This window comes from Diadema antillarum, unplaced genomic scaffold (genome assembly GCF_040938485.1).
Source record: "Diadema antillarum isolate AM-2024a unplaced genomic scaffold, OU_Dant_1.0 seq00000455_RagTag, whole genome shotgun sequence".
Taxonomy (NCBI): Eukaryota; Metazoa; Echinodermata; class Echinoidea; order Diadematoida; family Diadematidae; genus Diadema; species Diadema antillarum.
In genome coordinates this window covers 17,537-33,749 of record NW_027271427.1, presented here as the reverse complement: position 1 = coordinate 33,749, position 16,213 = coordinate 17,537, and the positions used below count along the sequence as shown (strand labels likewise).

Here is a 16,213-nt window from a genome sequence, read left to right as displayed (position 1 = left end):
AGAGTGCTACACCAGCAGCTTGGCAGGAAAGCTTCCATAAATCAGCCAAATGGGACGACTTGAGAGTTGAACAAAGCTCATTTGACTAACAGAGATTCACCATCGCGTTATAACTACAGCATGTACAGTCAACTCTTGTTATAATGAAGTCTTCGGGACCTGCAGTTTTCTATCATTACATCAAAATTTCATAATAAAAGAGCAAACAAACTATAAAAACATAGAGCTGATAATGTTGAGGCCTGAATTTTTACTTTGTTGTAACTGGAATTTGCTTATAACCATGTGCGTTATAATGGGAGTGCACTATTAGAGTACACTGTAATTCCTAAGCAAAACTTCAAGTTGGAACATAACGCATCTTGGCTCATATTTCCTTTCACTTTCCACACCAAGGCATCTACCCTGCATATCTTTGAATACTACTAAACTTCTCACATCTCATACTGTACTAAAATATCAATGTAAATGATTTATGGTTTCTTAGGTCTTTAAAAAAAACCCAAAATTTATGATCAGTATCATTCCCTGCGATTTGCAGGTTAGAAAAATATAAGAAACTAATAAATTGATGACAAACTCAAGTCTTTAACTTAGTTTATTTCAATAACATGTGAAATTATTAACATTTACTGCACAGAACAAATACGAGTTACACAACTTCATTGTCATCTGATCTGGATGGCTACCTGGCCTGGAGTTCCTATCGGAACTAATAAACAACACAAAAAAAAAGAAGAAAAAAAGAAGCAAAACAAACAAACAAAAAACCTACACGACGCAGAACTACTAAATTGCTTTATTCTTATAAGTTTTATACCAACCTGTACCTTCAGCTGACGGAAAGAGCAGTACTCATTCATCTAAAGAGTCAAAGAGTCATTGCATGACATGATTTGCCTGCAACGTTCAACTCGCACACATGGGCTCTTCAAATGGATGCTTAAAACTGAATTTTACTGACATTCAATTGCCTCATGTATGCCCTGGAAATAGAACAGTTGACCAGCATGTTAAAATCTTATATGCATTCGCATATCTCTTTCTATACTCATAATAAAAAAAAATAGTGTTATTAAGAATAATAACTACATCAATTTAGAAAGCCTAGAACATATTCTTCTGCCCTGCAAGAGCTCCTGATAAACTTAAATAAACAGTTGTTCATGAGAGAGCTTGCTAATGTCTGCTGATACAGAAACAACTGATGAATGTAAACCCAGCGCTCTGCTTATTGCAGCACAATTTAGACTACAAAAAAATAAATAAATAGAAATAGTTATAAAATGAATTAACTACTGATTACAAACAGTGAAATGGATCTGCAAAGCATATTTGCAGACCAATTACAAAAACACATTAAATGCTTTAAAAAAACTGTCAATGTATATGGGAAAGATTTTATATGATCCCAAGGCTCTGACTTAGGAAGAGTGGTCTCTCCTCCCGTTACAAGTCGTCTTTCTCCTCTAATACCCCCCCCCCCCCCTCTCTCTCTCTCTCTCTTGCTCTGTTCTGTTTTTTATCCATATGGCCAGAGATACAAGTGTCAAATCTTAAAACCATGGAACATGTTACCTACTGGATTTTACAGTACACAGCATACAACAGTCAAGCAATGATTTGACTCTTCTGGTTGGCTGTATACTCAAGGAATTCTTTGATACCAAATACTGGGTCAGATTAAGGAGTAAAATAAAAAAGTTTAACATCCAAATGAAGATCCAGTCATCTGATGACCATCAAAAATGCCACCTGAGCTTCCACATGTAGCAAATGGTGCACAATTTATTACTGGCAGGTCACTGGTGGCCTGTCCAACAATTCATAGACCTGGTCTCCTTTTTTCTGGTCATTCTTTTACGTCATTCTCTGCAGCAAAAGTTTAAACGTCTTCCTTTTCTCTCCTTTTAATAGAATGAAAGCTTTTCTACAGGTATGAATGCTGCCTCACTCATCCATGGGCTGCCAGTCTCACTGTCTACATCAGCATCACTTTGCAGGTGTCCTCCTCGGTATGCATATTCTTGATTGAACATTCCTGGCACTGCAGCAAACTACAGTGAGATGGGTGCTCTGTCAGTATCTCTTCTGGGTGCTGATGTATAATACTGAAATGAGACAAAAAAGACACATAAGCACACAGAAATCCAGTCACTACACAATGGTGAAGGCTAAAATATAGTGAACTCATAACAAACATTCAGATACGTGAACATAGAGTACATGTATACATTTTCATACTTCCCTATGGTGGTGGCTGAAAAGCTGTTTTTCTGCACTCTGAGTCTGTTCTACTGAAACTGAAGAGAGGCTAAGAAAATATACATTTTGTCTTCAAAAGCACAGATAAGACTCATTGCTAATATAAGACTAAAATATTTTTTTCCCTCCAGTCTTCAGGTTGGCTGCCATTATCCATAATGTCCTTTAAAGGTAAACATATAAATATTCTGGTTCACGAGAAAACTTGGCTCTACATGTATATATCTTAAGTTGGTTTCACATGACTGCTGGGTGTGAATTCCATGTTAACACAAGGCAAGTGCCAAATTGTGTCTCACCCATTCGCGTACAAGAAATTAATATTTTTCTAACGCCCAGAAGTTCATTGACCTGCCTATGACCCTTGACCTTGTGGTGACCTTCAACTCCCCAAGGGACATTTACCATCCAAGTTTGGTCACAAATGGAAAAAGGGATCAAAAGTTATGAGCCATAATCAAAACGCGCCATAAAAACTTAATGGGCCCTAAAACTTTGTTGACCCCTTTCTGTGACCTTTGACCATGTGATGACCTTTAATCCCCCAAGGGACATCTACCATCCAAGTTTGGTCACAAACGGACACAGGGATCAAAAAAAGTTCTAAGCCACAATCGAAACGCGCCCTAAAAACTTAACATTGGGCCCTAAAAGTTTGTTGACCCCTGTCTGTGACCTTTGACCTTGTGATGACCTTCACCTCCCCAAGGGACATCTACCATCCAAGTTTGGTCACAAACGGACAAAGGGATCAAAAGTTATGAGCAATAATCAAAACGCACCATAAAAACTTAACATTGGGCCCTAAAAGTTCATTGACCCCTGTATGTGACCTTTGACCTTGTGGTGACCTTCACCTCCCCAAGGGACATCTACCATCCAAGTTTAGTCACAAATAGACTTATGGATCAAAAGTTATGACCCGTAATCAAAACGCGCCCTTAAAACTTAACATTGGGCCCTAAAAGTTCATTGACCCCTGCCTGAGGCCTTTGACCTTTTGGTGACCATCAACTCCCCAAGGGACATCTACCACCCAAGTTTAGTCACAAACGGACTTATGGATCAAAAGTTATGACCCATAATCGAAATGCGCCCTAAAAACCTAACATTGGGCCCTAAAAGTTCATTGACCCCTGCCTGTGACCTTTGACCTTGTGGTGACCATCAACTCCTCAAGGTACATCTACCATCCAAGTTTGGTCACAAATACACTGACGGATCAAAAGTTATGGCCCATAATCGAAACGCGCCCTAAAAACTTAACATTGGGCCCTAAAGTTCATTGACCTCTGCCTGTGACCTTTCACCTTGAGGTGCCCTTCATGTTTTATAAAATGTGTATCCTTTGTATAACCACTCTTCCCTCCAAGTTTGATCGAAACTGAAATCCTCAGTAGAGAGTTATTCAAGTTTTTGTAGCATTACGGACAGACGACGGACGGACGGACAGACAGACGGACAGACGCCGCAGGCGATCCCTTAGTCTCCCCACACCTCCGGTGGGCTCGACAAAAACTGAAGTCTCTGAAACACAGTATTGTCAATATCAAGTCTCCATCCACAAAGAGTAAAGTAAGAAATTTTCAACTCTCTCAGAACAAATGTAATTTCTCTGCTTTTGCTTTGATAAAGAGCCCTGACTTCCAAGTATTTGTTCAAGAGTTTTCTCTTGTAATTTCCTATAAATAAAACTGAAAAGGTTGTTGATCAAGGGCAAGTTTCACCAACACTGTGAAATTCACAAAGAATTACTACCAAAACCCAACAGCTGCTGAAAGCAGATATAAAGCCACTAACATCTTGCATAACTTATGTATTACACATTTGTACACCTTACACATACATTGACTACATGTATATTGACAGCACTGTAGACATTTGGACAGTTGAAGACCATAAAGACAGCAGTGAAGAACACACAGCACTGATCATTGAAACATTTTTGCTCAGAAAGCAAATAAAAAGGAGAGAGGGAAGGGAAATGGTAAACTCTTTGTAATGAACAACAAACATCAAGCAGTCTCTGATGTAACATAACTGAAAAGGAAAATGCCTTGAAAATATACTTTTCTTGATGTGGCACACAAGAGGATTGAAAGACAGAAAACTTCATAGCAATGTAATATCAAGAATCGCTTTACCATTGTTTCCCCTGATAAAGGCATCTCCATATTTATTCTTCAGCTGTCCGTTGACATACTCCTCTGTCTGCTCAAGAGCAATGTTCATGTAGCCGTCCAGACAGGCTAATACTCCTGCAATGGAAGGATACACAGAACTCATTCACAAAAGTCATTTTGATTCTGCAGGGAGACTATGATGGTATAAACAATACATTAAACTTCCCATAAGTCAAACCCACAAAGATGTCCAGTGAACACTAAAGCCAAAACATAGTTCTCATATACCATATAGTCCATGGGCCAAGAGCCGAAAAATGGGTTGTTGGTACCACCCGAGGTGGCAAAACCTTTTTGGTGTCATTTTGTTTGTCGGACATAGATACGCTTATCAAGCTATGATAGCATTTCCAAATGAGTAGCTTAGTCATAATAAATGAATTTTTAACCAATTTAGTCTCGTTTTTATATCCCTATACTTCTGAATCGAAACTAACCGCTATACAAATACGAGCACTGCCTTCTGTATGTCCACAGGTGTTCTGTTGTAAACGCGGTGCGCTTAGTCTTTATTCAAGGCAGCGAAGGGAATATCCAAAGGGTTATGATGTCAACAACTGTCACGCGGTGCGCTTAGTCTTTTTCTAGAACAATGTACCGTTATCATATCTAAAGTTCCTAATAAAAGGGATTGTCTATACTGTTTTGATACCACCCTCTCAACAAATACATCAGTTTTAAACAAAAATCACTCTGTTCATTTACAACATTATTAATTATAATGTATTGTAGTGTACCGGTACATTGTTTTTGCATAATCTTTCTTTGTTGGATGGAAATAAAGCAACATTGGCGTGGTATTAGCGTTTTCAACGTAGCGTTTTCACCGGAAAATGATAAATAATTGAAAAAGACGCTAAAATTCACGAGAAATTGCTTTTTTGTTGTTGTTGTTTTTAGATAAAGGGATATACACTGTATCATAAGTTTTGGATATTCCCTTCGCCGTCTTGAATATTAGACTAAGTGCTGTGGACATCATAACCCTTGGATATTCCCTTCGTTACCTTGAATAAAGACTAAGCGCACCGCGTTTACAACAGAACACCTGTGAACATACAGAAGACAGTGCTCTTCTTTGTATAGCGGTTGGTCTCCATTCAGAAGTACAGGGATATAACAACGAAACCAAATTGGTTTAAAATTCTTTTACTATGACTAAGTTACTCATTTGGAAATGCTATCATAGCTTGATAAGCATATCTATGCCCGACAAACAAAATGACACCAAAAAGGTATTGCCACCTCAGATGGTACCAATATCTGGCCTGGCCCATGGACTAATATGCCTGCACAACTGTTGACTATTGCAAAAAAAATTTATACATATAATACATAAGAAATGTGTGAAATACAATTTCAGTTGGGCAATGACAAAAACGCAAAATACATTATTAGCATTTGCTGGAAGTCCACAATCTCAGAGTTTACCCGATCATGGTTACTACATAATTTTTCATATTCATTTATCATCAATTTACAAATTGGGTCAAAGCAACATCTATTGATCTTCTGCGCTAGAGTGAATCACATACAGCTTGTTGGAAAATATGACTACAAGGGCGTGATTGATCATCAGGTACGATGTACAACTGTAGCATTCTACCTCCCCACAATGCTGAACAGGGCAGTCTCTTCTGGAACAGAAGTCATGTACTAAGATCAAAATTATCCTACACATTAATGTCAAAATACTCAAAAACAACTCATCATCCTGGCAAATCATGTCAGCTTTATTGATGGATATCAAAGCATGAATTCAAATGTAAAAAAAACAACAAACAAACGAAAAACATAAATAAATCAAAATTGGAATGCACACGTAAAAAAGCACTACACGCATTGCCTAGTACAGTGTACAATAACAATCATATATGCACTAACCTCGGTAATCAACACCAGAGTTGAGTTTGACGACAACTGGTCTGCCAATGATGAGCTTCAGAAAGTCACTTGGGGTCTGCTTCTTGGTACTCATGTTGACTAAATCCTTGGTGGTAGTGAACACTTAACTACGTCTTATGAACTGCTGGCTGGTTATTTGTTCCTTTAAACCACTTGCAATATTGAGCTTTACAGCCTGGATGCTGCAGAACAACAGATACTGTATATGAAAAGACAAAGACAAAAACAAAAAACAGAAAAGAAATCACACTAATGAAGAGCATTTCTACCAAAAAAGACTTGTCAGAGATTCCATCTGTGGATTATTCACATGCAAGTGAATTAGGGGATGTCCAGTTTGCAATGGAGGATATTTGATAAACGACATGTATCTTGTCTAGTCTAAATATCAGTACAGAGCAGTCCCGTCATAACGAACACGGTTATAACAAAGTTCCGCTTACAATGAAATAAGAATTCAGACCACAACATTATGCTATTTTTTAAAATTGTTTATTTGTTCAGTTATAGTGAAATTTTGATATACATTGTAACGAAAGAAAACTGCCGGTCCTGAGGACTTTGCTATACAAAGTAACAGGAGTCCACTGTAAAACAAATGGTACATGTATGTTCCAACTACAAAAGTTACTGTGCAACACAATGTGTCAAACATGGCAATAAAAATTCACAACGGTCAAGAACATTAGATGAAAGAGTCTAAAAAATTACAATTTCCTACACTTATTCTAGCCCAACCAGACGCAGTGCGAAGTGCAGCGTCGCGACACTTTTAGATATTTCAAACAGCTGGTGAGGGCACTGTATTTAAAAGATGTTAATGAAGCGCACACTAATCTAATCTACTCTTTGGTTATCACCGTGTGTTCGCGCATAATTAGCATGTCAATGAGCTGTTTGCAAGGTACAGTGTACATGTACATAAGTCCATAGAGAGCCTTCACAATATTACAAAAAAAAATGGCACTTTGTTTGTCTTTCAAGCGCAATCCCCGACCATCAGGGTTCATCGTTGCAGAATTCAAAATGGCGTGTTGACCACTTAGCAAAATGAAAAAAATGCAAATTATGAGTGCGCGTGCGAGGCTGGAAGTGCAGCGATCTACTGCGTGCGTGTGCTCTTTGGTAGCAGCACGCACAGTCTGCTCGTGTGAACTTCCGATTATCAGATGTACCGTTTGCTGATACTGATGCTGCAAATAATCTTCATTTCCAGTAAGTTGTGAGATGTGTACAAATTGTATGTCACTCAATCAATATTGATAACATAAATGTAGCTATGTAGTGTCATTAATGAAGATAACATTTAAATTTAATGAGTTTGACTTTGAGGTGACAAAAAATGATTTCAAGTATCAAAACTCAAAGCGATCGTAAAGCGATCGCTGAGCTCTCTTTGTGTTGTGGGCTGTTCCGGTACAGCCCTGTCGCTATTTATACAGCGACTGACTGGGCTGTGTATCATGTGTATAATTAAGTCAAGTGTAAATTAGACCGGTAGTCGGTACACATCACTATTTTTATTGTAAATAGGCCTAGATCTAGTGCTTCTATACAGTAAGTATGCTGTAAAGATTTTATGCTACGTTATGCTAGACCTATAGAATTGAGTAAAAAGATATTGTCTTATTGACTAGACCTATAATATTATATCTCAATCTATAGAGTACTAACGCTAGAGACAGATAGCGGGAGACAGCTTGGCGAGCCAAGGGCAAAACAGATAGGATTGACGTTTGCATTTTTAGTTATTTTCTTGTGACACAATATTTTTCAAATGTTTTCTCTATTTACATAGATGCTCATGAAATTGCATTTTAATGCTCTTTCTTGTTGTTTCATGGTCATTGGAGGCTCTAGTTTCGCCTTCGGGCATGAGCGAGTTGTGTTTGTGTATTGTGTAGCCCCACATACTCTCAAATTTGTTGTGCCTGTGGATCAGCTGCTGTGCAACTGCAAGTCATCAGTCATGATCAGTGTAAAGCTTTGTCACGGTTTTCATCTCTAACTTGGCCTTGGGCATTTCTGTTTGCATCAGTCACTGTAAGTTAATTTTCCTTTTTTCATTATGGCCACAAATTTTAGTGAAGATACTAGCCTAGTTTCACATGGGTCCACTACCAATCAATCTCGGTCTCGCACACTCGGTCACACAAAATGCATTGGTCCATGTCAGACTAAGTACAATGACTCAGTTCGAGAGGTTGATATGTTAGAATGTAGTGCGTGTTGTGGTTGGATGTGTTTCAAGTGTCTGACATACAATAAAACTGAGAAGAAGATGCTTTGCAAGCCTGAAATTCAGTGGAAGTGTCCTTCATGTGTGAAGTTGCCTGTGCAGGGCCAGGCCCACGCACAAGGGCAAGGCAAGCCAGAGGTTTCACAGGCTAGACTTGATAGCATTGAAAGCAAACTTGATAAGGCAATCCTCATGTTTCAAAATAGCTTTCAGGTTCTGGCTGACAAGCTGGATAGGAAGGTTGATCGAGTTGAGGTTGAGCAGCTTCAGACACAGCTAACAGCTGTTCGGTGTGACGTGGATAAGTTGAAAGCAACGCAGAATGTAGCCCCTGCTGCAAATGAAGGTGTTGATTCATGTATCAGTGAACTGGAAGCAAGGGAAGAGAGGAAACTCAATCTTGTCATTTTCAATGTGAGGGAGAGTGACAGTGCTGATGGCAAAATTAGACAGGAGGAGGACACCGAAACAGTCCAGGCTGTTCTGGCTCAAATTGAGGTAGCATCAGTTACTATCACAGACTGCAGACGCCTAGGACCATACAGACGAGATTTTGCTGGGAGGAAACCCCGTCCCTTGCGCATCAGTACTGAGTCAATTGCCCAGAAGGATGCTATCCTCAAGTCAGCCCATCGCTTGAAGGAGCTAGATGGCACAAAAAACATTGTAATTAGGAAGGACTTGACTCCACTTCAGAGGGAACAGGAAAAAAACTTAATGGCGGAGTGGCAAAAAAAGGAGGAGTCTGTCCGGAAAGGCGACCTGTCAGCCAAGTGGATTCGGAGGAACGGCAAAGTTGTAAACATCGGGAAGTATCCAGCTGTTCCCAGTCAGTCGCCTCAGAGCACAGCACAGGTGCCTCAAAGTCAAACCCCGCCTCGGGAGAGGCAGGTTCCAGAGATGCCGGATCTGGCCAGTCGTCAAGACTTCCCAGAGATCGGCAAGTACAGAGGGCACGCAGATAATCTCAAGTGTATATATACTAATGTAGATACGTTGTTAAATAAGAGGCATGAGTTACAAGCTCTTATATCTGTTCATTGTCCACATGTTATTGGTGTTACAGAAGTTAAACCTAAAAATTCACGTTACAGTTTGTCTTTGGCTGAAATTCAGCTTGATGGGTATGAGGTATTTCACAATCTGCAAGAAGATGGTAGAGGTGTGTGTTTGTATATTTCTTGTTATTTGAAACCTGAGGTGTTTTCGGGTTTGTCTTCACATAATTATAGGGATGCTGTATTTGCAGAAATAAGCTTTAGTGACGAGAAGAATCTTCTTATTGGGCTGTTTTACCGCAGTCCAAATAGCAGTGAAACAGAGAATGAATGTTTGTTTTCAACAATGAGTAATATTGGATCATATAACTTTCACGAGATTTTGATTTTAGGGGACTTCAATTTCCCTGAAATTGATTGGAGTACGGAGTCATGCAATGTAAGTGCAGACCATAGTGCCTTTAAGTTCCTAGAAAGCACTAGAGACAGTTTCCTTGTTCAACATCAATCTGAACCGACCAGGTACCGGTCGGGGCAACGTGCCAATATTCTGGACCTGGTATTTACTAGTATGGAAGAGTCAATATCTGGCATCACAACCTCAGCGCCCATTGGAAAAAGTGATCATTATACCCTTATCTTTGAGATGAAGTTATGTGGAAATGATGGAACTGGAAGGGAAGTAAAATACCTGTACAACAAGGCAGATTATGACGCAATGCAGGATACCCTTGGTGCCGTTGACTGGGAGGCGGAACTCGGTTCAGGATCTGTGGATGATTCCTGGCTGTTTTTCAAAGAAAAAGTAAATTCTGTACTAGATAGATACACACCAAAGAAGGATCTTAAGAAAGGCAAGAAGAAGAAATCATGGATGGATGCTAGCACTCTCAATCTAGTAAGGGAAAAACATAGACAATTTAGAAAGCTGCAAGATATGTTAAGAGTGCAGACTAACTCACAGTACAATAGTCACAATATCGATATGCAAAGACTGAGCTACACTCGTGCACGGAATCAAGCCAGATGGGCGTGTAGAAAAGCAGTTCGTAACTTTGAGAGTCGTATAGCATCTGGATCAAAACAGTGCCCTAAAGCTTTTTGGTCGTATGTGAAATCAAAGACTACTGTTCGTGAGTCTGTTGCCAATCTTAAGAAAAGTGATGGGAGCATCACCTCTTCAAGCAAAGAGAAAGCAGAGGTATTGCAAGGTGTATTCACATCAGTATTTACACAAGAGGATCTGGAGGATATGCCGGACCCACCGGTAGTTGAGTTTGATCATCCACTCTCAGATTTTGCCATATCGACTAAGGATGTGTTTGACCTGCTCCACAATCTCCGAGTAAATCCCCGGGACCTGATAATCTTCACCCTCGCATACTCAAAGAATTAGCAGATGTCATCTCTGAACCTCTTGCCATCCTTTTTAAGGAGAGTCTTGAAACAGGTAATTTACCAAAGGATTGGAAGAGTGCTAACGTGACTCCGATTTTCAAGAGGGGTAGTAAGACAGATGGAAAAAACTATAGGCCAGTAAGCTTAACCAGTGTGGTGTGTAAGTTGTGTGAAAGCCTGCTGAGAAAGCAAGTTGTTAATCATCTCCAAAGGAATGATCTTCTTTCTGATCATCAGCATGGTTTCATTGCTGGCCGGTCATGCATGACAAACTTGTTGGAAGTGTTGGATGAATGGACACAAGTACTAGAAGAGGGTGGTACTGTTGATGTTGTGTATATGGATCTAATGAAAGCTTTTGATACCGTTCCCCACCAGGGCAAGTCCAAGATAAGGTCCCCTCAGAAGGCAAAATTTCATCTTTGCTCAATATTGACGTGTTTGGTATCATTTTGAAGCTTATGAGTTGAAGTTTTGATTTCCATGGAGGAAAAAATGATATTATGTAAGTTTATGCAAATTTCAAGGGCTTCATTTGCATAAATGTGAAACACAGCGTTACGTATGGGACATTTATAAAAATTCATATTAATTCAAAGGAAAGCAAATGATATTTGATTAATATGTGGACATAAGAAGTTCATCGAATAGTTTAACTTGGTATAAAAATTTAGGGATTATGCAAATGATTATGCAAATTAGCTCGTGTCTTATCATGAGATGTCCCATACGTAACAAATTGAGGTCATTTTTTTAGGTTTTTTCTGAAATTGCTATGGATATTTTAATGTCCTTTTGGAAAGTTCTAATTTATTGTTTAGAGAAACTAAATACCATAGAAAAAAGAAAAAACAGTAAAAGAAATATATTCTATTAGGCATTAAAATAATGTTACGTATGGGACAAATGCGTTACGTATGGGACAGCCTCATACATATTGCATGTAAATGCATGTAGCTAGCTGGGAAGGTCTCTCAGTACACAAATGGTCAATCATCCTGAAGAAAGCATCCCAACATTGTAGCTACTTTTTGAGTTTTAGACACTTGAAACAATGCATGTACTTGACTGAACAATTTTCAGAAAGGGGGAGGGGAAAATGGCAAAATACACAATGAAAAATCAGCGTTAAAGGGATGGTGTAGTTTTTGTAGAAATGGGGATTCAGTTTTCAACATTTAATGAGATGATTGGAAACCAATTATATGAATTACTAAAGAGCATACAATCCTAAGACTAGAGGAATTCAAAGTTTATGTGATGGAGATCCAATTTGAAATGGTTGTGATATATACAAAAAAATATATAAAGTAAAATGATTCCTTTTTATTGCAAGTGATACACAAATTGTCCTTATTCAGTTTCAATAGTAGCCACGACAAAATTCATGGGTATACATACCGAGGTGTGACACGAATCAATGACCTGACTGCTAGACAGACATCATATATCTACTCGATCACTGGGGTTCCATGCAGCAGGTATTGCTTATTTATTAAAATTAATATTTCTTGTGTCAAGTCATTTTTTGTTGAAACTAAATGGCAAACTGCCCTTCATCAATGGAAGTAAACACTTTAAACTATTCAATTTTTCAGTAGTAACTATCCTGATAAAAATAGGGCGTACATACTCAGGTTGGTCATGAAAAATATAGAATATGATTAAATATGATTATGATGGTAAATATATGGGGAATATTGTTCCCTTGTCAATCTGGAACAGCATTTGAGTAATTTCAACTGATTCTACCTCAATAATTATGCAAAAATTTGTTAATGGGTATTTTGCAAAATTATTTTGCAAAATACCTATATAAACTTGGTTCTCCACACACTAAACGAATGGGGGACAAAGGGCATGCATACTCAGGTTGGTCATAAAAATATAAAAATATGATTGAATATGATTGTGATGGTGAATATTTGGGGAATAATGTTTCCTTGACAATCTGGATCAGTATTTGAGTAGTTTCAACTGATTTTACTACAATAATTATGCAAAATACCGATAAATATGGTTCTTCACACACTAAATGAATGGGGGACAAACTGTCCCATACGTAACTGTCCCATACGTAACACGTCACGTCTGTCTTTAATTAGAACCTGTAATTAGAGCTTTTTGCTTAATGACATGAAACTTACCTGTGATAATCTTGAGTGTTGTGACTTTCATCACAGTGAGTTACAAGTTATAGAATGAAATACTTTCAGAGAGTTTTGAGGTTGAAAAAAATGTTCAAAAAAACAAAAGTTTTCTGGTCCCATACGTAACGGCACATATTTTCTCTTCTAGAATATAAATGTCAAGGTCATTTTTCTCAATTTTTTACATGTTTATACTTCTCCTAGATATCAATCACCATGATGAAGTTCAATATGATCAAAGGCCATTAACACTATTTTTCAGGTCATAAAAGTCTCTGAATGTCCCATACGTAACGCGCGCATTATCTTGGACTTGCCCACCAGCGCTTGCTCTGTAAATTGGAGGCATATGGCATTCAGGGCAAAGTCCTTGCTTGGATTAGATCTTTTTTACTTGGCAGACGCCAAAGGGTCGTGGTCAGTGGTCAGAAATCAGGTTGGTCAGCTGTCTCAAGTGGAGTACCACAAGGGAGTGTACTTGGCCCGATTCTGTTTGTAGTGTACATAAATGACCTCCCAACATGTGTTCGGTCTAGCTCAAAACTCTTTGCAGATGACACAAAGTTGTATGTGCGCTCAGATAAGCCAGGAGCTACTGAGCAGCTGCAAGAGGACTTAGAGGCACTTGAGCCATGGGCAGATAGATGGCAGCTTCGTTTCCACCCTGACAAATGTGTTGTAATGAAAATTGGTCGGTCATGTTCAGACTCCCAATATGTCATGAAGAAAGGGTCTGACACAATTGTCTTGGCTCAAACAAAAGCTGGGAAGGATTTGGGTGTTTTAGTGGACTCACAATTGACATTCAAGGACCATATTTCCCAAGCTGTTGCAAAGTCAAATAAGCTGTTAGGAATTATTAGGAGATCCTTTGTGTGTTTTCATTTCATTTCATTTATTTCCACATTAAAAACAACAATCATTACATTTCAAGTCATAGTATAAACATAGTCATTGTGGGAGACCAATTAAAGCCTTTCAGGCTTGTTGGGAATAGGCCCCAAAGTAAATACAAGACTTTCTCAACTTACAATATATAGATACAAAATATATAGAACACAAATGGTGCACAATCAAAGCAGGATGAAGAAGGAAAAAGAAGAGAGTAAAATACTGGCAGAATATACAAAACCATGTTGCTATTACATACGGAAAGTGCGTCTAAAATTGTTTCTGAACTGCTGTAATGATTTGGATGAGGATACTGTTAGGCTCTTGTTTAAAGGCATTGTGAGACCCATCTTGGAATATGGTCAAGCTGTGTGGTCACCTTTCAAGCTAGGTGAACAAAGAAGACTTGAAAGTGTTCAGAGAAGGGCGACTAAAATGATTCCGGGGATTAGGCATTTGTCCTACTCTGAACGTCTACGCCACCTTTCACTGCCATCTCTCAGTTACAGGCGAAAAAGAGGGGACATGATTGATGTGTACAAGTATCTACATGGACAATATCACACAAAGTTTGACATGTTCTGTCATAATAGTAATGGACGAACACGTGGTCATTCCATGAAACTGGGAAAACGGTTTGCAAGGTTAGATGTCAGAAAGTATTTCTTCGCTAACAGAGTTGTTGATATGTGGAACTCTCTCCCAGAAGAAGTGGTCTCTGCTTGTTCCATAAATGCCTTTAAGAATAGGCTAGACAAGCACTGGAAAGGTGTTGTGTTTGATTATGACTGATTATAGTCATTACATGTATGTGTATTGGTATGTACATAATACATGCTCTTGGTCTCCAGTAGCTGTCAACTCCTGCCATAGGCCATTTTTGGTAATAACACAAATACGCAATAGAAGTTGAGCTGTTAATTGTATTAGAAGGGTAACAGCGCTGGACAATTGCTTGACTGGAAAGAGAGCATCAAGAGATAACTCTACCTGATCGATGAACAGGCTCTGTCCTACAACATCGTTCCGGAAAAGTAAAAGTAAGTAAAGTAGACCTACACCACAGTTCGGGAAACCCACTCACAAGGGGGGCCCCTCCTTATAAGTAACCCGTCCCCCTTATAAGTAACCCCGTCCCCCTTATAAGTAACCCCCGGGGCACCCCTTATAAGGAGTCTCCACGCTTTTTTGCAATGCAACGCGAAAATGAAAGGACTGCGGCAATTCGCTTGATTATGTCCATAAAGCTTCACAAGTTTCCTAGTTACTCACGAAATTTTGAGCAAAATCGGTTCGAGGCATCATATCTAAAATCATGGATTTAAATGCGATGTCAAACGACCCATGCGAATGCTGAAATGCGAGCGATTACTACTGGCGTGAGTGTCGCCAGGCGCGGCGGTGCGGCAATGCTTGAATGCAGATGTGCCGACTGAGTACGGAGACTTTCGTTCATTCAGGTGGCTTTCCAAAGCCACCTGAATAAGCCACCTTATAACAAGGCTTTCCAAAGCCACCTGAATAAGCCACCTTATAACAAGGAGGGGCCCCCCTTGTGAGTGGGTTTCCCGAACTGACCATCCGCATCGGTCATAACATCACCTATACTGTCACAGCACATCAGGTTAGTTCGGAAAGAGCTGCTTCGAGGATTAAAACTATCTCATCAAGGTCAGGCTAGGCTATAACTAACGTTAGTATTACTTTAGTAAAGTTTATCAAAGGATCTGGAGCGTTTCTCTGAACTAACATCAATCTGAATATTTGGGACAACGAAGAGCGCCCTTGCATTATTGCTAAGAATCTAAGATTCAGTCCGCATTGCATTGTCTGTCACACGTGTGTATAAAAATACCGCCAATTAGAAATTAAGATCACGGTGTGTTATTAGTTATCTTACCTATAAAGTATCAACAGATCAAGCAGTTAGCAGCTGAGGGAAAGTGGAAACTTGATTGCATCTGGCACACTTTATTTTTCTTCCCGTTCTCTTGATCACTGCACTTTACACGTTGCACGTATTGCATGCACCGCGCTACCGCTGCGCTCGCGCTAGCCTCGCGCCACCCACCACGGCATTACTGAATGCAGTGCTCTCCTACCTAGCTCGTCGGCCTCTTCGGCCTTTTTCGCGATCGCAATCAGAGCATGCTGTTCGGCGCTGTTCGTCACATGAGCACATGT

At 39.3% G+C, this 16,213-nt stretch overlaps 1 protein-coding gene across 2 annotated transcripts; it reads right to left on the bottom strand.

The window, feature by feature from the left end:
• Positions 1 to 1,587: 1,587 nt before the first annotated feature.
• LOC139732897 (U6 snRNA-associated Sm-like protein LSm6) lies at positions 1,588 to 16,034 on the bottom strand. Of its 2 annotated transcripts, XM_071643733.1 has the most exons (5): positions 15,930 to 16,030; positions 10,282 to 10,377; positions 6,333 to 6,552; positions 4,410 to 4,523; positions 1,588 to 2,111 (listed from the first exon to the last, which is right to left on the bottom strand). In XM_071643733.1, the coding sequence occupies exons 3-5, from the start codon at positions 6,424 to 6,426 to the stop codon at positions 2,080 to 2,082; spliced, it is 240 nt and encodes a 79-aa protein (XP_071499834.1). In that variant the 5' UTR covers positions 6,427 to 6,552; positions 10,282 to 10,377; positions 15,930 to 16,030; the 3' UTR covers positions 1,588 to 2,079. The 2 variants fall into 2 exon arrangements, with proteins under 2 accessions (XP_071499834.1, XP_071499835.1); XM_071643734.1 differs by lacking the exon at positions 10,282 to 10,377 and having other exon boundaries at positions 15,930 to 16,034.
• Between the last annotated feature and the right edge of the window lie 179 nt (positions 16,035 to 16,213).